Raw genomic sequence first — 26359 nt, 5'->3', positions numbered from 1 at the left:
AAACGTTTTGCACTTTAGTGACCTCTTACAGGGTCCAGGTCCCCCAAGGTCGCCATTTTCCCATGTATTTGTTCCTATCCCGATGCGTGCAATGCCGGAGGCCGCCCTTAGATACCCCATTGTTACCAGACGTTGGCTTGCGTGGATTGTAGCGCGCTAAAGATCCAGTTGAAGCACAATCCAAGCCAGGCCAAGTCACCGAAGGAGAAATGGACGACTGCAGCGCCTGCGGCGCCTGGTACGACAGGTACGCTATGTGATGCACGCAGCCATGCACTAGATCCTTCCGATCGCTCAACACGTTTAAAAACGGACCAAAAAGTGAAACACGACAGAGAAAGTTGTTATACGCGTTTTATTTGGACATATAAAGACTAGATTCATTCGCAGAAACAACAAAAACATTTTGCCGCTAAACTTAGCGCGCTGCAGTGATCCGGAACGGCAACAGTGGGGTATCTAGTGGCGGCCTTCTTCATTGCACGCTTTTCCGAGGTGAGTTTGGGGGACCTGACAGGGTCGTTCTCTCTACTACAAGCCTGTGCCGAACTACGCCTGTGAACCACTGAATCTCGGCAATTCCGCGGTCTCTTTCGTCTCTTCCGACCGGAGTGAGGACTCCAAACAACGCGGTTTGAATGGCACACCTCTACAGTGCCTTGATTGAACGGCTCGATACAGACGAAGGAGAAAGAGAGAACGTGACAAGGGGGGCGATAAGAGCACGGCGCGGTTTTGCGGAAACACGGAAGAAAAGGAAAGGCAAGTGCGTGAAGGAAGGGGAAAGGGGGATCGATTTCTTGTTGTTTCTGTTGATGACGAAAATGGAAGTGCTACGCACGTATAGTATATAGATGACATGGCAACGCGCGGAAGGATGTTTTCGATAAGACACCATCATTCTTATTACTATCATCATGGCACGAGGTGACGAAAGGATGAAGAAAATGGGGAGGAAAGAAAGAAGGACGAGATGTCGTTTTATTGCTGAAACGTCGACGCTTACGCAACGATTCAGCTTTCTGCATCCGTAAGGATACTCTGCAGAAGGCGGTTCACCCGAGCCATCTCGCAAGTGGCCATACTCGTGCCTTCCCCCCTCCCCTGCCTGCCCAATGACTTTCCGCGACCAAATGCTTGCTGAGACTGTTCCCTGACTGACGACTTCGTACGCACTACTTCTGCAGTTACCGGCTGAGATCTGCTATCGTCGCAAGGGAAGCTCGCGTTCTCTTCTCTATTGTTCTGGTCCGGCGCTCGAGAAACATCGCGGCGCGCCGTTCGAAAAACGCTCCACGCTGTCGTCTGCAAAGCCTGTAGTTGTTGACATATTTCGAGATTCCAGTTGACAACGGTGTTCGAGGGCTATTTTGAGGTGTGGTAAAACGTTTTACCGCGAGGTGTTTACTTCATTGCTAGGAAGAACACAAATGAAATTACTGACAGTGATGTCAGTAATCTCACAACGTCACTTGACAGTGACGTCGTTGGCTGGAAAATTCAAGTAGAAATATTTGACTGCGAATCGAATTAAAATATTTGGAACGGTGACTCTGATCATTATATAAGAAAGCGTCTTACAGCCTTTGTCTATCTTTGCTTCGATAGACAAAGATAGACAAAGGCTATCTCACTTTTAGTGTCACGACGTAAAAAAAAAAACGCAAACTGTTAACTATAAAAATATTTTCCTAAAAGAAGTTATTTGCATAATGCTTCAGTGTCGAGCAAACGATAAAGGAAAATATATGCAGCACAAAAACAGTGATGTTGACTTTTCAGGATGCCACATTTCAGTACAGAAAGGAAGAAAGCAAAATCATCCACAACGTCAACTCCCATTCGTCTTCTATTTACTTTGGCTGCTTCTTGCTCGCCTCACGCATCTTTCGCGAAACTTGTTTATAATCGCAATGCGGAATAACTTCAACCTCGGTTTTAAGCCGTTTGTACTCGCACTCAAATATGCTCAAATCCGAACGCTTTTGCTGGAGACACTTCGGCCTGAAAAAAATAAAAATAAATAAAAAAAGCACGAGGACGAAATCGAATAATCGTCATCCTCAGCGCTCGTCTCGAAGATTCCTTCCTTTAATAGAATACGCCTTGACGCACTAGGTGGAAAAATTTTGGGTTCGTCCGGGAACCGCTGCATTCAAAATAAAAATCATCGTCGGGTGTAACATCCAAGATGTAGTAGAAAGAAAGGTCCTTGTGCATAATAACTTAATAAGCTAGACGAGCGTCAGAGCCGCATGGTTCGTTTTCGTCCGAGCGACGATTTTTCTTTGTTTCTGTTTGTTCCTTTTCCTTCTTTCTCTTTCCCTCATCCGTTGCGTCATTCGCGGTATAAGCTCCAAGGATGCCACAATTTGCACTTTCCAGGCTTTTTTTTTTCGCCTCAGGATGCGGTGCGGCATCCCATTGGTCTCCGCAAACAATATCCGGCGTTGATTGGACGCCCTATGCGCTCCACCGTGTGGCGCCTCTTGGCGGAAAGCGTAAGTTTTGCAGTTTTCTTCGCGCTAAAATCACGAACGATGAATCCCGTTCCCGTTCTATTGTTGTCAAAGTAACGGCATATTTCATGCCCGGGGGATGTAAATAATTTGGGATGGGGTCATTATTACAGTTACGTCATAGCAGCTTAACGTATTATTATCGACATGCGTCTAAACCTGAAACAGCCAGGAACCCCCTGAGAGGGTTTTAGAGCGTGGTGTCGCCCAACATTTGGGAGGGTCTTAAAAGACATAGAGGGGGGGGGGGGGGGGGGATATGTTCATTGAAAAACAAAAAAACAAAAAAAAACAACGAGGACAGGTTAGTCAGGCATAGACCGACGTGCCATTCCTTTCATAAAAAGAAAACGAAAAAAATTTAAAGAAACGAAACGAAAGAAAAACGTAGGGGGTTTAGATAAAGCGCTGACGTAAGCGGTATAGGGACAGGTTTTCCGGAAAATACCAACTCCTCATGAGAAATACCCGTCCATTTATCGCAGTACGGGTGTCTTTTTATGCGTGGTTCCCCAACATTAAGTCCCATGTAGGAAGCGTTTTCGTTATATTTTTAAAGACGGGGTACTCCAAACGTCAAGAAACAGCACGTGAAAGACGTTTTGGTATAGGCGGTGATTTAAAAGAAACGTTGCGATAACGTTGCGTTACTTGTAATTCACATTACCATTACCATTATTACATTTTTTCGAACGTCGCGGTTGTCCTTCGCGCGGGAGCTCGTGGCGAATCACAGCTGAAGTGGTGCATTTAACGCACGTTACGAGATAATTACGGGAGATTCGAACCCGGGTACCTCCCAGTCTCGCAGTGGCCATGTTACGTCAAGACTGGGAGGTACCCGGGTTCGAATCCTGATGCCGGCTGTGCTGTCTGGGTTTTTTTTCTTCTGGGTTTTCCTCAGACGCTTTCAGACATATGTCGGCACAGTTCACTTAGAAGTCTGCCCAGGACGCACATTTCCCCAGGGCAGCGTCAGTCGATCGTGACGTTGCCCACCTCTGTGAGGCCGACAACGGCAAGCCCTATCACCACCACCACCACCACCACCTACGGGAGATTCGAACCCGGGTACCTCCCAGTCTCGCCGTGGCCATGTTACGTCGAGGCTGGGAGGTACCCGGGTTCGAATCCTGATGCCGGCTGTGCTGTCTGGATTTTTTTCTGGGTTTTCCTCAGACGCTTTCAGACATATGTCGGCACAGTTCACTTAGAAGTCTGCCCAGGACGCACATTTTCCCCAGGGCAGCGTCAGTCGTAACGTTGCCCACCTCTGTGAGGCCAAAAACGGCGAGTCCTTTCACCATCACCACCACCACCACCACCCACCACCACAACCACCACGGGATAACGACCAGTTGAATATAGTGCCGCAGGACCACTAATTTTATCCCTTTCGATCACAGGCACATGATGAAACGATTTTTCAGCACTTGACGACCAATATCTACAACAAGAATCTCGTTTATCTGTCTGTATTTCATGCACTTTTTTTTTAAATTCCTATCCTTGGTCCGCACCGTTCTGTATTCCGCACCGTTGGTCATGGATGTGTTAATGGCTTACAAACTTGTCTACGAAGCAGGGCACAGGCTCGTTCTCCAATGGGTTCCAGCCCATTGCGGTGTCGAAGGCAATGAACAGGCTGACAGCGCCGCCGAAGCAGCTCTCTCGTCTCGGAGACGGACGCGTATTGCACTGCTGAGAGGAGGAGACCGTCGGTCCGTACTTCGACGCCTCGGGGCTCTTCTGGCTACCCGCCAACGGACCGCTGACATTCTACCCCCCCGCCATGCTGAGCAGAGTTGATCCAGCGCTCGCTTTCCGCATGCCTGCACATATCTCTCGTCAAGATGCCGCATTGGTTCATCGAATGCGCCTCGACGTGGCCTTCACAGCACAGTGGCGCTACCGCTCGAGACAAGTTGCCTCTCCCCACTGCAGCCACTGCGGTGCAGTTGAAGGCATACAACGCATTCTTCTCCATTGCCCACACACTCTAAGAAAAAAAGGAGTAAAACGGGGAGTAATTGCAGCTTCTACTCCCCTAGTCTGCAATTACTCCCCATTTTAGTCCCCTAACCCAACATTTAGTCCCGACGTTTACTCCCCAGGACTGCAAATTGTCACTAAACTTCGCGAATGGTCTCCTGAATGCAAAAGTCTACGTAAATACGTGCCCTTGGTCAATTTGAACGACATAAGGCTGCATAACTCACACAACGTAGCAATTTTCGAGCCACACAGAGTAAGAAACAGTTAGCGCATCTTTCTCCGCAAATTGTGCCCTATGTATGGCGCAAGATTTTATATCACTCGATATATCACGGTTGACGGTTTGCTTCAAAGTATCTTCATGCATGCGCACCAATTATGTACCTGGGACTCTTACAACAGCGCGTGAAATGCGGTCTTCACTGTGTGACATTCATTTACTCCCGTGCATTTACTCCCGAAAGGGACTATTTTTTGTGGCAATGCAATTACTCCCCAAAAGGAGTAAAACTACTCCTTTTTTTCTTAGAGTGCACTACGAACCTTCCCGAACCGTACTCTCCGCATCCCTTAACAAGCTAGACTCCTGCCCCCTCACTCTAACAAAATTGCTTGGTCCCTGGCCACAACCAGTACACCAACGCTCTGCCCTCAAGGCTCTCTTCACCTTTCTGGACACCACAGGGCTTCGATCCTTATTCTAAAGGGGTCTCATTATTTCATTCCCCACATCACCACCAGCAATGGGATAGAGTATCGCCCCCTGGCGATGAAACGCCTCAGCCATCATCCCATAATAAAGTTGTTTCTCCTCTCGTTGTATCGGTTTTGTTTCATCGTCGCATTATTGTCTCGAATGAGAGAGACAGTGAGGAAAATAAGAAAAAGTCATGGGTTTAGCCATCTTGGGGTGACTGTCTTCCCAAACTGCGGAATCGCAACCCAATCGCGACTCGCTGAATGCATTGAAGACCGGGAGACAGCGGTCATCATTTGATCTCCAAACGTGCTGTACGGATCGACCAACTGACGGAACATGTCCTATTCCCTATTCGCTGAATTTACCTTACTATACCGTGGCTTAGTGACTAAGATTGACCTATAAACTGGGAGGTGAACCGGCAGCGATGGATGTGTTCCCTATAGGCCTCTTTCCGTTTACAAACAAAAGACGCCATTGTTGTGTGGGCAACCACACGAACGCGACACCTGACTGCCGTATGTAATTGCAGATTGATTCAAGTGTTGTCGAATGGTAATTTCTGGCAAACTGTGTCACATTATTCTCATTGTCCCGGACTCTCTGTTAATTTGTTTTGCCCACACCGGCCTTGTGACGTCACCCGCGTCAGATGCCGGTAAGGTTTCCCTACGAACTTGGCCCAGTTCGCACGGTCCTGCCAAGGCAACATGCCTTCCGCCGCACTATTGCAGGACGTAGAGTCACTAAATAAGCTACGCTTCAGAGTGCCGACTCGACACTGAGTTCCAAGAGCCAGCATGCGCCATCTTGTTTCGTGGCACGCTTCCCACGCGCACGCGCACTGCGCACCTCAGAGCCGTTTATAGGGAGAGTTTGGCCATTAGGAGGAGCCTAACTTGAAGCGCGTCATGCGACGTCACGGCTAAGCCACCTCCCTCGCCGTGCTCTATTGTTGTCCCGTTGACAGCCGGTCGCCGACGCCGTATTGATGCTGATCGTTGTTTACGATGCAAGGAGGGAAGATACGTGCGTACATTGTCCTTCGAGAGCCTTTCGTCCTTGAACTCTTTCAGTTTGACAACAATGCCCCCCTTATCGCCTTATCCTGTAGATTGCATTCAGTGCGACAAGAAAGCTGACGGACAGCATCAATATGGCGCGCACCATATGGCTGATAAGCGGATTCTGCTTGGATTCAGGCTTTTTGGGCGGCGCAACGACGACTCTGACGTCAAGATAGGCTCCACTCACGAGGCGGCATAAGATCAGAGAATGGCCAAACTCTCCCTATAAATGGCTCTGGCGCACCTTAGCGCACGATGCCATCTATCGTGCGCGGGTGAAATGTTTTCTTTCGTTTACAAGCAGCAGTTGACGGCCTTGAGCTCACTTTGACATTTTCGGGACGCTCTGGTGGACAATACATGGAATATCGCGTAACAATCATACACGCTTCTCCATCCCACAGAGAGCGTTATGTTAGCCGTCTTTTATGCTCAAATGGGGATTGTACCGGTGTCGTGCGGAAACAAGATGGCGCTCCTGCTCTCCCATGGAGACATCAGTGTCGATACCCTGAAGCGAAGCTTATTTAGTGACGATAGCAGGACGAACACTCTGTAATAACACACGACGTAGTACGTTGTTTGCGGTTCGGTCGCACATGGGACGTTGTGTTTTCCTATACGTTCATCCCTGATGGAGTGTTTACATTGCCTTGATAAGTTATACTCTTCCGCGGAAAACCGGTTAATAAGCGATTATAAGGCCTCGAAATCATCCTCATAGCCAGCCACAACGTTGCAATAGGGCCTCTCACGATAGTGGCGCCAGAGGTTACGGTTTGTAAATGAACCAGTAGGAGTCGTATTAAAACGCCTGGTTTAAAAGCACATAACAGTTAGTTGACTCAAGTGTTTCGAAATAAAATATACACTGCAAGAGATTTTTTCTTACGCATAAATGAACGAATTACAAAACATCACGCATATTGTTAGTGCAGGAATGGTGAGATAACATGCGAGCTTGTGGCAAGGATTCCGTACGAAGAACCCTGATATCAGGGATAGATAAGTTTGTCGTTACCCTATTAAACTTCTCAGCTGTTGAACATGACCGCAACTGATGTTCTGAGGCTGGAACACATATAGAACGGACAAATACATACGAAGCCTCAAGTGCCTAAGAAATTAATGATGAGAAATTGATAGAGCCCTGGACCGGTAACCCAGAAGATGTGGGTTCAAATCCTAGAGCTGACTATCTTTTCAGTGACATCCTTCTTTCATCATTCTCAGCTGTGTTTCAGTCCTTGCTTGCGTGTGCTTTTGTGACGTTCCGTAGTTTCGAGGTTTTTTCGTCATAAATATCTTTAGTGATATTGTGATTGACATACAATATATCGCTGCATCGTTCCATAGCCGGCTGGTCGCTGTGTGCCATTTATAGTTCACCGTCTATAGTTCACCAAGTCATTACATGATTCAGCATGAGCCATTAGGCTTTCCCTCATCTTGTGAGATGTCCGCTGTCGCACCTATAGGCCATTTCCCACCACACCCAGCGCGCCGAAAGGCTTCAGTATCCTTTCCCCGTTTGACGGTAGGAGTTCACCTTCTCAGTCCCTCACTGATAAACCGCTTAACTGCATTCGGCGAGCTGGAGTTCGTAGATTGGGATGCGATTTTTAGCTATTTTTTTTTAAGCTATTTTTTAGATTTTTAGCTATTTTAGCTATGCAGTGGGAAATGTATTTTGTGATATATTGGGCTACATTCGACACATGAGCTATCTGTAGATGGCAAGAAACGTCCACAGACTTGGCAAATATGGGAAATCAATAAAGAAATTTCAATTTCTCAAGACTGAAAATGGATCAAAGAGCTCGTACGACATGGCACAAGTTCACCGTAAGATATCCCACATCATATTCAAACAAGTAGATTTTTAAATATATTTTTGTGACACGTTAGGTGAAACACCCTGTACATCAAAGTGTCACAATTCCTTTAACCAGTACAGAACTTCCTGCGTTTGTTTTCTCCATGGTCTTTTTCAAGGTGCCCACCATCTACTCCATCTGCACGCGCGATGACGAACCATACAAACAATTATATTTTGATTTGATTTGATTTGGTTTTTATTGTGCCCATTAACGGCCCATTAAAGCGCCTTGTGATGGTACCCATACAGAGAAAAAAGGAATCAGGGAAAAACGCAGAACACTATTAGAGAAAAGCACTTCGAACCATATGATAAAAAATCATGTTCATGGGCATATCAATCTCATTAGATACTATAGTATTAAATATTAATTCACTCCTGATCACGGGTGAAGACAATAACACACGAGCAACGTAAATTTTAACGTAAACAAAACGTAAAACAATTTTGACGATGAAGTGGCGATAACTGAGCTGTCCACCTAACAAACTGCGAGCAGCGCCAAGGTATTGTTACGATCGCATGCAAAACAGATGACCACGTAGACAAATCGGAAGCAGAGGATAATTTCGAGCGCCAAGGCTGGACGACCAAACCAGACACACATTGCGGGAAGCAAGCACTCAACTTCCCCTATTGTCCCTTCTGAGGGATTTCTTCTCTCCGTCGTGAGCAACGCCTTTCCCACGGACTCCGGCCACCAAAATAGGACTCGTACGTGGAATCTGACAAGGACGTGGCCCCAATGCAGTCTACAAAAGCGGAGGCCATCGGAGCATCTTCGTCTTCCCCTACTATCCATGCTGCTGGACGGCCGCAGCGCCGACCACTTGTATATCTTTTGTATATAATGAAATAATCACTTTCGTTATACTTTGCTCCCTGAGTCGGTTCCCCATTTCTTTCGTTGGTGTCACGCTACCAAAGATGCCAAGACGTAACAGTATTAAGAAGGACTCGCGCAGTGCTAAGTATTACAGTGGCCCACACTTTTCTCTCTCTCTCTCTCTCCCTCCCTCCCTCCTTCCTTCTTTCTCTCTCTCTCTCTCTCTCCCGTACGAAAGGGACTGGAGTTGATACTTCGAAGAAAAGTCTCATTACCTTGCCAGCGGTCTAGGTTGACGTTGTTTTCGCTTGGCTACCCTCGCATACGTTCACGTTAAACAGGCTCATATATACGTAAAACGAGAACACCTTAATAACTGCTAGGGAAAGCGCAGTGGAATATGCGAGGCGACACTCTTATGCATAGGCCGACATCGAAAGGTACCTCTACCTCTGATGACTCAAGTAATCTGTCATCGTTGTTAACCGCTCACAGTGGCAGCTGCTTCGCGGCGCTAAGACTGCATAAAAAAAAATATTTCATTGGTTGATGTTTCATTACGTCATCCTTCCGGAACATATCATTGAACGTAGTAGCGTTTTAAAGAAGGATTGCGGAGCAAAGGGGAAGAAAACGCGACTTCAAAAACGGACGACAGCCGTTTCGATTCCGCACGCACTCGTGCGTGTGAACATTTCACGCACGATAAACTTGCCGGGCTGATATACCACTTATATTCCTTTTGTTCTTTGCGTGGTCCTTGTAGGTGGCGTCGTTCGGTCCTTCCCAAATTCCGAGGCGCGACTGGAAGCTCGAGAATCATGTGGTAAGTGGTGGGTGCTTTATCTCAGTGTTGTACGTAACGCCTTTACAGTAATCGGTGCTTTTTTTGGCATCGGAGTGCGTATCGCGATACTTTTTTAAAGGTACTATAAAGCAGTCGAAGTGCAACATCATGTTTTGTGTGCCCTGAATTGTGTACGTCCTCAGGAGTGAAATGCCGCAAAATTTTCTCACATAGACGTTATAGCTCCCGAAAAAATGCAAATTTAAATCTACTGGCAACACTGTGGCGAAGCGGACCGACGAAACGCCAACTCCGCCAAGTACGGCGGCGAAAATGTCTCATGCGCACGACTCTGGGTCAAACTGAGCGACGTACGATAGCAGCGCCACGGTGCTGAAACAAGGCCCAGGTATAGACGTTTAGCTACTGAGTGCAAGATTCGACTTTTGTTTATTTTCTTTCACACAAATTACATTTTCTCAAAGGGTAGTATTTGCAAATCCCAACAGGAAAGCCATCTGTTTATCGGTCTCCTTGTTTACAGGGTTGCTTGACAAATTGAGGACTTCTTCCCACCAGGAGTCGCCACGACATTCTGGACTGCGTTTTTATTTACCAATTAGAAATACATAGAGTAAACTCCTGCGCATATTACTTGTTGTGCTGGACCTTTGAGTCTAGCACTCTCATGTGATTGCATAAGTTCGACCTCGACTGCTTTATAGTACCTTTAAACCGGTATCGGAAAAGTATTTCCGTTACAAATTTATGGTAACGCATCTCTGTATCGTTACCGGTACCGATACTTTTTAGTGAGCCACCCTTTCTTCACCCACCATATTTCTCACTCTTATTCATTGTCAACGATCCCCCTTGCCCTCGACAAGAAGCCAGTGGACACGCCTACGTGCTCCGTAACCGTAATTATGGAATTATAGCAAACACACGTTCACTGCTTTTTCTTATAAACTGGAGGAAGTAATCATGCTGTGTTCAACGAAAGTGTTGAGGTCAACGAACAGAGGTCAAGTCTTTGAAAAGTGCCCTCTGGATTTCAGTGCTAAGCTGCCGTGTCGCACTGTGTCACGCTCACATATACTGTGTTATTGTTAACTTTGGATATGATTCATTGGACTCCACGGTATGTATGGGCCTGACACCAACGTAATTGCCACACTGGCCTCTGTCAGCTGACGGAAAGACCACGTCCTGGAAGGATGGCAGAAGGGGACTTTGAGAAGAAGCTATTGACAAAAGTCAAGCCAATTATCAGGGCTACATAATAAACAAGCTGTTTCTTTTCTTTTTTTTTTTTCACTGCAAAACCGCCTTCTTCCCAATTTCCTTTTTTTTTTTTCAATCTTCTAGTTTGCTATACGAATGGGATGCTCACGTAAGAGAGATTTCTATGTTACATCATCTTCGCATTTCAAACAAAAGTATCGCGTTACCTTTTGTCAGTAACGATAGCGGTACTTCGTTACTTTAAAAAAGAAGTATCGATATCGGTATTTCGATACTTTTTACTCAAGTAACGAGTGTCGGTATCGCGATACCATATTTCGGTAACATGTACAACACTGCAGTTTATCTCGCCTACGTAGTGCTGCAGTAGACAGCGATGAAGCATCTGCTGAGACGTCGCCCTGAGCACTAAAAGGTCCACATATCGTGTTAGAGCTGAGTCGTTTCCAAACCGCCTCGATCTCCTTCCCTTTTACATCGCTCTTCCACCGCATGACGCTGAACGTTGCTTTTACACCTGTCTTCAAACACAGTTTGCTCCACCTCGTCGTCTTCCGTCAGCACTATACCTCAGGAATGCACGGCGACCTTACATCATCCTGCCTCGTGCACTCTAAGAAAAAAAGGAGTAAAACGCGGAGTAATTGCAGCTTCTACTCCCCTAGTCTGCAATTACTACCCATTTTAGTCCCCTAACCCGACATTTAGTCCCGCCGTTTACTCCCCAGGACTGCAAATTGTCACTAAACTTCGCGAATGGTCTCCTGAATGCAAAAGTCTACGTAAATATGTGCCCTTGCTCAATTTGAACGACATAAGGCTGTATAACTCACACAACGGAGCAATTTTCCAGCCACGCAGAGTAAGAAACAGTTAGCGCATCTTTCTTCGCAAATTGTGCCCTAGTATGGCGCGAGATTTTATATCACTCGATATATCACGGTTGACGGTTTGCTTCAAAGTATCTTCATGCATGCGCACCAATTATGTACCTGGGATTCTTACAACAGCGCGTGAAATGCGGTATTCACTCTGTGACATTCATTTACTCCCGTGCATTTACTCCCTAAAGGGACTATTTTTTGTGGCAATGCAATTACTCCCCAAAAGGAGTAAAAGTACTCCTTTTTTTCTTAGAGTGTGGGCAGCGTCACCACAGAGCGCACACTGATGGAAATTGGCCTGCAACGTATTTGACCAACGGCCGTTTGACCTCGCCAAGATTCTTGAACCGTGTTCAAACGCTACCCACCAGATTCAAGGCCTTCGTGTTCAAGCCTGTTCAGCAGTTCTTGCGCTGCACGGAACTTGCGTCAGATCCTTAAGGGTACCCTTTCCATCATCATCCCTTCATTCGTTCCCAAAAAGCAATGTAGCAGCGTATACCGCAACAAAGGCGGTGAATCGCAACCTGATCATCATCTCACGTATGTGCGTGCGTGTGTCGTTCCAAACCAGCTCCACCTTACATAATGGTGGATTTATCGTGGATGTTCTGATCTAAGAAAATTCGGAAAGGAGGTTTAAAAAAAAAGGAACACAAGGAATTCGTGCACTGACACGGTGACTGGGGGAGTTAGCCACCTGAAAATTCAACCGTCCATCAATGATGCAATTTCTAAGTGACGAGAGCAGTGCTACACCTCAAAATACCGTTCACTACCTAAGGGTCCTCGAGTGTGCTAAAGGTTTCGGAGAGGACGGTACCCAAGACCGGGAAATAAAGAACAGCACAGGCTGTTTAGCTGCCTCATATATGACCGTGAACGTGAAACAGGGTGTGTCGTGTGTGACGCTTCGGTGCACGTTAAACAACCCTTAGGTGGGCAACATTAATCAACAGACCAACAGTTATTGTGGCATCGCATACGGCTATAGTTACATACATGTCCTGAATCAAACGTCATGGGTGAACGTCGAAACGATGACATAAAAGAAACGCTGAACAGTCAAGGTCAAATCAGTCTCGATCAATCAATCACGTCAGTCTCGAGGCTACATCAACATCATCAGTCAACACAATCACGTACTTCTTCAGATGGCAGCTGCTTGGGCTCGAGGACACAAGAAAGAGCTGCACACTCTGGTCTCTTCGACGGTGAGAGTCAACGTACCTTCGTCACAAAAACCTTGTCTGAAGCATTAGGATATAATGTGTTGATGAGGATGCCTTACAGCGTCTGAGGAAAACCTGCAGCCGGCACCCACAGGGCGCACGGACAATATAGGACTGAGGCTCGCGTATCACGGCCACCAAATTGAGGTGCGCGAAGGCTTCCTATTGGCCTTCTCGGGTAACCCGGCACTCAGAAGCTAAAATATTTTGGAAGAAGAGGCGATGTTCTCCTACATGAGACCTGACCGGCGACGATGGAATGTCCCAGCGGGCAGATGTGCATGGCCTCACGGTAGGACGATGTCGGTAGAACTGGCTGCCAGGAGCAGTAACGCGCGGCAGCAGAGGCTCGTCGTCGTCGTTCACGGGCCGCCACATCACGCCCCCCCCCCTTCAGACGCGGAGCGGCGCATGCTATTGAGTTCCGCGTCGACACAATGAAGAGGAGAATAAGGACGACTCGTGGATGGTGGAGGACTGGACACATACTCATCCTTTGTCCTTACGTCACTTTCCTCCTCTCTGGAGTATTCTCATCCCTTTCTCATGTCCTCTATATGGTATGTACAGCCACAGCTACACATCGTAGCAGTGTCGCAGCGGTGTAGTAGCCGTTGGCGCAGTTGTCCTCATCTGTGTGAGCAACGTCCTGACTTGCACCAAAATGGAGATTAACAATGGCGAATGACGACCAGCAGAAGAGAGAGCTCTACGTTGTCATTACAGCGTCTCTGAGGAAACTGGAGGGTTCTAAGTTTAAACTTTATTCGGCACACTTCAAAACACTATCAATCAGAAGGAGGTAACGTTGAGCCGTGCAGACTACGCGATCGCGAATTTGCATAGTCATACCTCCTGTGCAGAACAAAGAGTAATTAGGGTGTGGAGAGATGCGAAACTTCGGAGGTTGGTTTCGAGGAAGCGGATTCATCGCTGAACGACTTTACTCTGCCGTCCTCGGTGGTTCAGTCGGTAGCGTGTCAGCCTGGTGATCCCAAGATCGCGGGTTCAAACCCGGCCGAGGACGGTAGGAACTTGGTGGAAGGGTAAAAGTTGCTTAGACACACCGTCTTCCGCGAGGGGCGTTAGATACAGGGTTGGTTACGGGTAACGGAAACGGTAACTACCGAAATTCAGCAAGAAACGAAAATGAAAACGGCAACAACGGCAACGGCTGTTTTCACTACCAGGAACCGAAACGGAGACGAAATTCATGAGATTCTTTCTCAATAATTTCTTTTTATGGCGTGATCCATTCAAGCCATACACGATCCAGTATTTGTATGGATGTATACAGGGTGTCCCAGAAAACATGTCATTGAATTATAATAAAAAAACTACACCACCTAGAGTCATGCGGTCAACGGCATTTGTTCTTACTGGGTTTTTGCCACCTCCTCATGTGAATGTCATGTAACATAAATTTAATTATGTAAATTTTTGCGGACTGAACTCGGAAATTTGCCTAGTATATGTCACTTTTTTACCCCACCAATGTGAAGAGCGTGTCTAATTTACTCAAATTAATGATAATTGACAGGGATATTCAGAAGCTATCCCATCGGAAAAAATAGCCGAATATCGTGCTCTACGGAGGTCGCACAGAATAGCGCACGATGAATTTTTCAGCGCAATCTTTGTCAGTCCGACGAAAGGAGGTTGGAAACCCAGCCCACCCCGGCATCGCAGAAACAGATAACACAGGCACGGCTTATCATGTCCGACTTTCGCTGAGATAATGCTTTCCCTCTCCCAATTTTAGGAACTGTTACTTTTTCTACTATCACTCTGTGGGCTGGCTTTGGAACCCCCTTTCGTCGGACTGCGAGCATTGCGCTCAAAAAGTCATCGCGCGTTATGGTCCGGTGCTCCGAAAAGCATGATATTCGGCTGTTTTTTCCGATGGGATAGCTCCTGAATATCACTGTCAATTATCATGAATTTGAGTGACTTTGGCACGCTCTTCATATTGGTGGGGTAAAAAAGTGACCTTTACTTGGCAAATTTCCGAGTTCAGTTCGCAAATATTTACATAATTAAACTTGGGGTGCATGACATTAACTTTAGAAGGTGGCAAAAACCTAATAAGAACAAATGCCGTTGACCGCATGATTCTAGGTGGCGTAGTTTTTTTTATTATAATCCTATGACACGTTTTCTGGGACACCCTGTATATGAGTGTACTAGACAGTGTCTTACCTGACACGAACTTGTTTTGAGATGTCGTGACGCGTGCCTAAAGTTGAAACAGCATGGCAAGCCACCATGTCATACATTTTCACGCGGAAAATTTAATTCAGCGATAAGACGTCCACACTGAACGTATGGATTTCGTTTGTTGCCACGGGGAACATACTATAAATGACATTACGCGAAAATGACATTCGCTAAGCGAATGAGTTTGACGAACTCACTTTGTTTTGAACTAGCACGAGCTGCGTACTTTAAACGTTATTAAAAGTTATCAACCCCAATTAAAAGTTATCGACCGATACGTGTTTTACAGTTTCTTTGATTCTATTCATACAATTAGTGAAGTGGACTTCAGCGCTCGAGCTCGTGTCAGCCGTATTTACTTCTTAAGGTCCCTTTGTACCTGTCATCCCGAGCAATTATCGCTGAAGATTTCCTTCCACGTTCCTTTTACATGTCTTTAAACAGAAATGAACGGATATACTATGGCGTAATGAGATCCTCGTACCTTAAGTACCGTCATTACCAGTATTTGCGCATGTCTTTTTTCTTCTTTTTATATATATATATATATATATATATATATACAGAAAAGGTAAAGAAGGGATTCAGAAGCCTTGAGGGAGAGTTTAAAAAATTTATTTCAACTAATTACGGGAGAGAACTAAGGTTTATTTACATGTTACAGGGGTCGACGTTTCGGCGACAGCGTCGCCTTCCACAGGACTAAAGGGGATTGTGGGGGGAGGGGAGTGTGTGGGGGGATATAGTTGTTCCACAACTATATATATATATATATATATATAGCTGAAATGAAAATTGAAACACAGACTACGAAGGTACGGGAAGTAAGAAAAAAGGGATAATTTATTTACATTTAAGATATTTGGAATGCTAAAAGGGTTGTCGACGTTTCGACAGTGGCACTGTCTTCGTCAGGACTAAAGATGGAACGAATCACACACCGTGTGAAAATCATTAGCTGGAAATGACAATCAATTTCTCAGGTGACATCTCTATAGTTTTCTTTAAGCCAAGGTATGGTATCGACTGTGTCGCATTCTTCTTTTTCAATTTCATAACCCTGTAGATGAAAGAGTGATAAGAAACAGTTTGCACCTAAACATCTGTAGCTACGTTAGCAATTATCTTCTTGTCTTCTTCACTGTGACGCCATTAAACTTACTGGCGCACCGCTCATTGCAGTGCTACCTGTGATGTTACACAGCTGTACAACTCAGCGTGTTTACGTTTCACCCGCCTCACGGTTCAGCGCCGAGCCCGAGCGGAGCAGTGCCCCAAACGCTAAACCTTGAAGGGGTTACAGCTTTTAGCGGGCCGCCATTCTCGCCTTCTCAACGCTCAACCCCAAAGCCCGTTCCAAGCTCGGAGGTGACGCCACCTAGTAACGACAATTGGAGTTGCAAAACATTGTAATAAAACGTGTACGGTTTTTGACCGCGACAAACTAATGACCATATTTTACCTCCTGCAGTATATCACGTGACAGTCAGCATTCTTTGTGGTCCTCAGGACCATAAATGGATAGTAATGTCATTATTGTAATGAAATTACAGTAATGAATTACTTTTTTCTGGTAATTTGTAATGTAATGCATTACTTTTGATATTATGTAATTGGTAATGTAATTTAATTACATTTGGGCAGTAATTTTAATGACTTTACTTGTAACTTTTTACGAAAGAATCGAGTGCGTGTTCTGCGTTGGCACTTGGCAGAAAGAGAGTTGCCGACTGGCGAGTTAAAATGATTTCCGACGCCCACTATGAACGGTGACGCGCGCAATCGGCACAGAATAAAATATGTTTTGTTTTTACAACGTAGTGTTGTCTGACAATGAATTTCCGCATCCTCGATATGGTTACGATTAAACTCGCAGCAATGACTTTGTAATATCATTACTTTTTCGTAGTAGTTGTAACGTAATTTCGTTACATTTCAATTGCAATCATGAGTAATGTAATTTCATTGAATTAAATTCTAACTGGAGTAAAGTAATTTAATTACATTTTAGAAGTAATTTGCCCAGGTGTGCTCAGGACACGTTCTCTCCAGTTATCATGGCGGCCACCCACAGGTGCATGTGCATACGCATACGTGTACAGTGAAACCTGCCTATGTTGGACGCCCGCGGTGCAGCCGAAGTGTGTCCTACTTATAGAGGTGTCCGAGTTACAGAATATGAGGGAAACAAAAAATGGAAAAGATCATAGCTGTGCTGCCAGAAATGTCCCCCTTCTTCAATTTATGGTCCTTAATGGTACCTGGTGGTGGTGCCTGGTAGTGGTACCTGGTGGTAGTGGTACCTCTACCCACTCTTCACTGATAATTATTACTGATTTTAGTAGATTCAATTCCGTTCAGTTTCCACTCAATGGCATTACCTGTGGAGCTTTTCGAGCAGCTAGGACTTGTCTCTGAAGCGTCAGCCCACTTTTCATTGCTTTGGTGCAGTGCGCGTTCAAAGCCTCTAGACAAACCGAAGACAAGTGCTTACACAAAGAATTACAATATAGACTGACAGCACTTGTTTTTGGACTCTAAAAGGTATAGCAACAAAATGCTGAGACCAGTATAGGGGAAAAAGAGGGGCGAAAGTCAAGGCCACTGGCTCATTTTGGGTCTTTTTGGTGCAAAGATGGGCCGATATTGAGCTAATTTGGCCAGGATTTTGTCCGACTTAGCAGGGAAAACCCTGTCCTCCTTCCGAGATAGGGAGGTGTCCGACATAGAGAATTTCGTCCCCATGTAGTTTCAATGGGAGCCTGCCCGTGCAATGAAATCTTGTCCAACATGGGGAGTTGTCCGAGGTTAGGGAGGTGTCCGACTTTGGAGATTTTACTACCTCCAAATGGTACGCTGCAGGAGGCAAGTTTTAGTCGAACCTGTTTCCGTCTCTCTCCGGCTAGGGTGTGAAACGAACCGGATACGCAATTCGGTTTCTTACATCAGAAGGACATCCGAGCGACATTTTACGATGCTACAGTCCAAGCGACCAAACGTGTAGGCGATGGGCGCAATTTTGCTTCGTGATACAGCTTTGTTAGACGAACGCTATCTTCCCGTTTCTTGTACCCAAACTTTCTTTTCCGAGCTCCAGCTTTAAACCGAACGCGCCGAAATGAGCCGAGAGAGAGTTGTTGTTGTTCAAGTATGCGGACCGTGTTCAGGAATAAAATTCTAAAACCACGCGTGTTATGCGAAACACGCACTAAGGAGAATTCGTTTCGCGAAAATAAATCTGTCACCGGCAGCGCTACGCCAAGGGACAGAGGGTTATATTTATGGGAACAAAGAAGAAGGAAAGGATGAAAGGTCAGTCAAACGTATGTCGGCTTGCTATTATTAAGCAAAAAAAAAAAAGAGAGAGAGGGAGAGAGAGAAAGAAAAGAAGAGAATTAGGAAATAAAGGATAAACTAACAAAAGGCGAAAGAAGGGTGCGATAGATTAAAGACAAATGAGACGTTAAAAAAAAAAGATGAGGTTAATGTGTATGAGGGTGAGAGGAGATGGTGGGGCACTGACAACGAGAGTGCGATGAAAAGACTTGAGTTCACGGGCAGTGCAGGAACGTCGAAACTGCTTTCGCCACAGACCGCCGTGTGGGACGTCGTACTGGGCCGAGCAGAGTGGTCAGAGAAAAATCTATGCACTACCGCTCGAGAAGGCGTCTTCGGAGCGTGGCCCGAGGGTTGTCGTACCTGTCGCAGTCCAGGTGAACGCAGTCCAGGTGTCGCAAACAGGTGAAGACGCGAAATATCAGCTTCAATGGCGGAAGTACGGCATTTGGGCGAGCGGAGAAGACTTATTTTATAGAGAAGCAGTAGAGGTCCTGGCGAGCTTGGTTAACGAGCGCGTATATACTGTGAACACTGCTGTGTGCCGCATTTTCCTTCTCGATAAAGTACAGAAGGAACACGCAATAGTTCGCGTGTAAAATTTTCATTCTACTGCTCCAAACACGTTGATGTTTACAAGCCCGAGATGTAGTGGAAAGAGGAGGCACAGCCAACAATGGAGGGGGGTCTGTCTGCGGTTCTACCTGGGTGATTCCATTTCAACTCAGGTAGGGTGGTCCGGACACCATCACCGATTTCCGTTGAAAAAATATATATTGTACCGCAACACGCATGCACACAGGAGCAATAAATATTTTGACTCAATGCGTTGCGGTCCGTCAGAAATAAAAATCCGAAAGAAATTGACTCGGCGGCGGAGCTTTCTGACGGAGCGACTTTGATATTTTATTCCTCGCCAGCGGACGGCCCCAAACTATAGATTTTTCTTGCGCAATACGTCAGGTACAACGGCTTTCAGCCTGCGTAAACAGCACGGGTCAATTCTGTTTTGATCTTCAATTAAAAATCGCAAAAGTTGCCATAAAGTTCAGATTTTGGTCGTATTTGTTTTACGCTGTCTTCCTCCTATGCACGCCATCAAGATATATGAAGTACCGCCGTGTAGGTCGAAGCGTGCTCTTTAAATTTAATTTAAATCAAATTTGCATGCCTGTACTTTGCCCCCTTTCGGCGACACGGTGTGGAGTACAGCTATGCTCTCAAAAATTGGGTTTTTTTGGACTCTCGTTTCCCAAAACCCCACCTCCGATTTCCTTCGTATTTTGTAGTTATATAGCACAGGCTATGGCCTATAAATGTGTACGCAAAATGGAAGGTTCTGGAACTTACCAGACAAAGTGACGACGCTTTTGCGAAACTGTTTGTCACCAGTTGGTCCGGTCATGTGTCCAGCATTTCTGATGGTGCGTGGTTCAAAGGGATACTTCGGAACGATCGGCGCAAAAAAATGCTGCACATCGTAGTTGGTGCATAACATCCACAGCATACCTGCCACCAACTTTGTTTCTTTCTCGTGTGACGAATTATGCGTCGAATAAGCGAGCAATCAAACCGAAACAGGAATGTGGAGAAGAGTGTGAAAAACTTTCCCTTCCGAAGGCCAACGCGTCCAGGGATCGGAACCGGTATTTTTTCGGTCCGGTTCGGGTTCGGGTTCAGGCATATTGGTTCGGTTCGGGTTTAGCTCCGCTGAACCGAAATTATCAGCTTGAACCGGTTCAGGTATATCGGTTCGGTTCGGGTTCGGCTCAGGGAGAACGCCCCCCCCCCCCCACACCCCGCACATACACAGACAAAAAGAAATCTGTCAGCGGTCGGGGCATTTACAGGGATTGGAACAGTTACTTTTTTCGGCCTCGGTTTAACCGGTCCACGGGCAGTAATTTTGCTACATGCAAGCAAGCTTACGCTCACCGTACACGATTGTAAGAGAAAGGTGTGAGATAACCGTTTCAGGTGAGCAAAAAAAAAAAGGTCGGTCAGTAGTACAATTAATTCACCTCTGAACCGATTCCCGAACCGGTAACCGTATCAATTCTTTTCGGTTCAGTTCCGGTTCGGCTCAGGGCAAGCAAAAAAATTGTTCGGGTTCGGTTCGGTTCGGGTTCGTCAGAAAATAACGGTTTTTTCCGGTTTTCGGTTCGGGTTCAGTTCCGGTTCCGATTCCTACGTCACCCTGCATGGAGCTGACAAGTAGTAAGTATACCACGCCAGTCGTAGCCGCTCCGTTACATTCCCGGAAGAAAACGATGGACGAAGAGATTGGGGATGAGATCGCCGAGACACAGATGGAAAGAAACAACGGTCATCTGCTTCCCTGAGAGTCAGAAAAATAGCGCGGGAATGGTATATGACTAATGCACCCGTGATGTTGGCCGAGAGAGCGAAAGGGAGAAGTACTTCTATGGACGTTCGGTGGGAGCCAGACTTTTTCAAAATTTGAAAGTCGTTTTTATGACTCCACATTCATTTTCAAGCAGTTCGTGTAAATCGCTATGGGAATACCGCAAGCTTGAAATCCATTTTTCTTCTGAAGTCTCTCCTTAAAAAGGAAGTTGAAGCCACTTCCTGTCAGGTGTCTGTCACGTGACCGGAAAGTTGTAAATTCTACGTTAGAAAAGCGAAATAAATTCAGAAAATTCTCACTGAAGCAAGACGCGGTTTTTCCTGGACGCGTAGTTCCAAAACAATACCCAATACAGCAGATCGCGCTGTGTCTATAGCTTTAGCGGGCGATAGATGGTCAACTAGCAACCTGCGTTCCCATGGCAAGGCCACGTGGCCTACTAGATTATAACGACCATGTCACAATCAGCAACCCCTATGAGGATCCCGTCCGCACGATCCGCCAGGGGCGCTACTCATCGGCACGCCACGATTGCACGATGGAAATTTGAATTCTGAACGCGCACAAGCGTACGTACGACTACCATAGCAGACGACAGCGATATCTCCTATGAAAATGCGTAGAATGATGGTGATAATCAACCCCAGGATGAAACATCTGTGGAACGTCCACCGTTATACAGAAATACTAAGGTAAGCTGAAGTACAAAGTATTGTAGAAGTTGAGGAAGCAATAACTGGGACGATGAGAAGCGCCACCGCTTGCTTCCAAAAAATGCGGCGCTTGGAAGGGGTGCCCATGACATGGTCGTTATAATCTAGTAGGTCGTGGGCAAGGCCGAGACGCTAGAGCATTCTCAACGGCACGACCTACTACTATACAACAGACCTGGACTGTGGTAACCTGGTATGGCAACTATGGTAACCTGGACATACGCAAAGCTCCCAGCACCGGGGTTGTTAGTTCTGGCAATCGCCGCTTGGCTATGGGATTTCACGCCAGCTAGCACTATTCGTTACCACGTGATTTGTCGAAACCGCGGCAATGTACAGTGGGCTGTGTTGACAACGACGAAGCGATACGGGGAGAGGGTAGCGCATGCTTTGCAACAGTCTGTGTAGCAGACGAACGACGGTGGCAAGGATGACAGTGCCATTCCCTCTCCCCAGTAATGCTATGTGGCGCTTGCAGCGGCCACTAGCGTAACTAACCCATGGCCCGGCTCTCCCAATGGAAATTGCCAGCCGTCCAGGTCTCTAGTATAGAGTATAAGGTCGTGCTTAACGGTTTGAAATATCCATAGAGGAAAAGAAGGCGGATATCTTTTCCAGGTGATATTTTGTCAGCGATTGCTCTTCAGTCTGTTATTGCATTGCCCGAGTTCCTGTTGTGCGAACTGTAAGCATTGACAGTGTGGCAGTGTGTCTGTTCTTTTCCAAGCGAAGGAGTTTCGCGAAAGTCATCTTCGTAGGAATAACCATGCAAGATATCAGCTGAGACGCCGTGCTGGCGTCGTGAAGATGGCGCATTGTGCTGTTCCAAAACTTCTGGAAGATTCGGAACTGTCGCGGTCCCTTTATATATTATGCCATTGCTGTTACATCAGCATCTACAATGTTATTATTGATTTAGGTTGCGTTTTTTTTTTCTTGTTCTATTTAAATTCAAAATAGATTGGGTACCATCTGTAGGAAACTGAACATGTCCACTGACCGAATTCCAGCAGTGAGCGCGTCGTAGACTTACACTGTAAACTGAAAAACACCGTGTGTAAATAGCTTGTCCTATAACTCACACCACTATTTACACCGTATGGGCTGGAACGCCCTTTTTAGAGGGTATATTCTGTGTAAAGCACCCTTTGAAAGGGTGTTTTTCCTTGAAAATGCCGTCTTTTGCACCCTTTGTACACCCTTTTAGGAGGGTGTTTAACAATCTTATACCATCCTAAAAGGGTGCGCAAGGGGTGCAAAAAAAGTCATTTTCAAGGAGAGCACCCTTCCAAAGGGTGTTTTACACAGAATACACCCTTTAAAAAGGGTATTCCAGACCATACGGTGTAAAAAGTGGTGCGAGTTATAGGACAAGCCATTTACACTCATAAGGGTGTTTTTCAGTTCTACCTGACATATACTTAGCAACTACATAGCTGCTAGAGCAATACTGAAACATACGTCGGCGCTTTTCATGATAGACCAGAGATGACAGACATTTATGGTATATACGCCACCTTCAACTGGAAATTCACAACCAACGATTTTATTTTAAAGTGATGAATAGGGAGTTTCATTGCCAGGTGGCGATACTCTACCCCATTGCTGGTGGTGTTGTGGGGAATGAAACAATGAGCCCCCTTCATAAGAAGGATCCAAGTCCTGTTGTGTCCCGAAAAGGCCAATGAGCTTTGAGCACAGAGCGTTTGATGGGCTGGATTGGGCCGAGAGAACGGGCAGGAGTTCAGTTGACCAAGAGACCCGATTCAGAGCCGAGGATCTGCAGCACATTCTTCTTCATTGCCCACACCGTCAACTTTCCCGGACTAGAAATTAAAACCGCCATATATATGCCGTTTGTGCGATATGAAGTTATTCTCATAACTGAAGAAAACAGCCCGTTTGCGTTCTGATTGAGTTTTTCTGCCCATATAGCTTTGAACTTGTCTTTTCTTATGCGTGGACCTTCTATTCACGCATGGGGTTTCCCTGAATGATATCAGTCTGATGTACATAGAGTAAAGTATTCACGACACCTGACTTCGATGAAAATGACACAGGCACCAGGAGTCCTCACAGCCGCTAGCGTCCAAACGCATGCCAATTTTTTTCTTACAATTCAATTCAATTCAAATATCGATTTACATGAAAAGGCTACCTTCCACGACCTATGCATTGCTTGTATCCTACATTAAGGGTACCAAGCCGTTACAATTGACTGACCGCTCTCTCCCCGTACCAAGAAGAAGTATCCTTCTGTTCATTGTAAATCACAGGTCCTGATTTAACACACTAAGTCTGTTTGGAAATTACCGCACGCCCAATGTCTGCAATTTAACGCAGCTTACAGCAAGTTCAGTCACAGAAGCTGAAGGATACTCTCACGAAAGGTCCCTGCATTCTTTCCTGCAGCGATATTTGAAACCACGCAGAAGGCCGTGGCGTCTCGGAGTCGCCACGGCAACGTAGGTTGCCACAGCATCACCTGTCACCCGCTAAGACTAGAGAAAGCGCGATCTGCTCTACTGGGTAGAGTTTTGCAACTAGGCTTCCCGGGTAAGGAAGAAGAGAACGTGCATCAAATGCGCGAGATCGCCGTGTCATTCATTCATTCTCGAACTGATCGTTCGTTTTGTACAACAGAGCAAGGACTGGCAGCACAGAATAATTATAGTTGTCAGGTTCGAACCTATTCCACCTTCCAATGGCTTCAGCAGAAGCAGTTCAGGAAACAAGCGTGGACCAGGTAAAGTTAATCACGCTTTCCAATCTCTTGTGCATGTAGTGTGGTATTCGTCTTCTGCGCAGCATTACTAGGATGTGAATGTCGCAAAATATTGGTGGCTTCACTGGTGGAGTCCGCGCGTTAGTGGTATAGCACGGGTGCTGCTTCTGTCCAGGACAAAACGTACTGCTACGTACGTGGATGTTACGTGCGATGGAGCTGTAATAGATGAGGCAATGAAACACGGGATGACGAATAGAACCCCTTTCTAGCCTCAAACGACCAGTTGCATATTGTAGTTCAAGAATGGCAGTTGGCGAAAAGGGCATCAGCAAGTGGGATTGGTGCCAGCTAGGCACCATCACGTGGGATCTCTGTGGCTGTATCAACTTCTGTCTTTTAACGCATATGCGCCACTAGGACGGTGTTTCAAAATATCCTCTAATCATATCCCCGAATCGTCCCTACGGTTTCAATTCAATTCATGGATTCTTCTCCATCGCGGGTATCGCGTTGTGAATTACGTGTACCTTGCGTAATTTTTGGAACGCATTAGAATGTCCTCTATCATGAATCAGGGCGTCCTGAAATAGACCTCTTCCTTTTTTGTAAACGAATGTCGTCATAGTGTTCGACAGTGCCACCAATTTGGGACAGTTGAACTACGATCGAAGCTAGGGACGAACAAGGTCGCCCCCGAAAGCCACGGTCTTGAAGGGATTACGATGGTCCCTGAAAGGGACGCGACTTTCGGTCCTACTGTTCTTGCTCTAGCGGATAGCGAACAAGTGCACATTCGTGGAACATAGTCCTCCCCTTCCGATTTGTTTCAGTTTCAGTCTCAGTCTGTCTACCAATGGCATGATGACGTTTCCCGGGTACTCTGTAAGAAAAAAAAAAAGAATAAAACGGGGAGTAATTGCAGCTTCTAGTTCCTTAGACTGCAATCACTCCCTATTTTAGTCCCGTAACCCCGTCGCTTGCTCCCCAGGACTGCAAATCTTCACTGAACTTCGCAAATGGTCTTCCTAATGCAACAGTCTACGTATATATGTGCCCTTGGTCAATTTGATGGCATAAGGCTGTATATCTCAGTCAACGTAGCAATTTTCTACTCACACAGAGCAAGAAACAGTAAAGCTCCTCTTTCTTCGCAAATTGTGCCCTATGACGGTTGACGGTTTGATTCCAAGTATTTTCATGCATGCACACGAATTATGTACCTGGTACTCTTGGGACAGGCAGCGCGAAATGTAGTCTCTACTCTGTGACATTCATTTATTCCCGTGCATTTACTCCCGAAAAGGACTATTTTTTTGTGGCAAGACATTCAGTCCCCAAAAGGAGTAAATTTACTCGTTTATTTCTTAGAGTGTAGGGATCTATTGAGGAGTGATACGATGAAAGATTGGAAAAGATGAGCCAGCTGTTGGACTCGAACCCACATCTTCTGGACTACCGGTCCAGGGCTCTACCAATTGAGCTGAGCTAACACACCACCCCAGCGACCTCCTAGGGCGCGTCATCTAAAGGGACGCATCAACCACTCTCTCTCACTCATCCCCCTTTCACTCTTACATTCTTCTCACTCATACACACAATCATACGACGGGGTCGACGCAAGCGGCAACTGTTGAACATGAGAGAACTGATGCTCTGAGACAGGAACAACATTGAAAGGACAAATACGTACAAAGCCTCAAATTGCCTAAGAAATTAACGATGAAAGCATTAGGCACCTTAGAAAGCTTGGGCGATTTGAGGCTTTGTACGTATTACTCTATCATTATTGTAAAATTACTCCTTTATTTCTTAGAGTGTAGGGATCTATTGAGGAGTGATACGATGTTGATAATCCGATTTCTA

The 26359-nt window shown here is 46.0% G+C and overlaps 2 protein-coding genes across 4 annotated transcripts in view; one reads left to right on the top strand and one right to left on the bottom strand.

The window, feature by feature from the left end:
- LOC135386286 (hemicentin-2-like) overlaps positions 1-26359 on the bottom strand; it is a 269853-nt gene that overhangs the window by 135695 nt on the left and 107799 nt on the right. The gene's annotated exons all lie outside the window — the stretch shown is intronic.
- LOC135384206 (neprilysin-3-like) overlaps positions 1-26359 on the top strand; it is a 40914-nt gene that overhangs the window by 12395 nt on the left and 2160 nt on the right. The window contains exon 2 of one of the 3 annotated variants that reach the window (XM_064613420.1): positions 9753-9812. The exons of 1 other annotated variant lie outside the window; for it this stretch is intronic. In XM_064613420.1, the coding sequence (XP_064469490.1) occupies positions 9753-9812 (60 nt within the window). Of the gene's footprint in view, positions 1-9752; positions 9813-24388; positions 24515-26359 lie in introns of those variants that run through there. One more of the 3 variants, XM_064613421.1, reaches the window with a different exon arrangement.

Source organism: Ornithodoros turicata, chromosome 2 (genome assembly GCF_037126465.1).
Source record: "Ornithodoros turicata isolate Travis chromosome 2, ASM3712646v1, whole genome shotgun sequence".
In the NCBI taxonomy this organism is placed as follows: Eukaryota; Metazoa; Arthropoda; class Arachnida; order Ixodida; family Argasidae; genus Ornithodoros; species Ornithodoros turicata.
The sequence above is the reverse complement of the archived record's forward strand: the minus strand, read 5'-3'. Positions and strand labels throughout refer to the sequence as shown.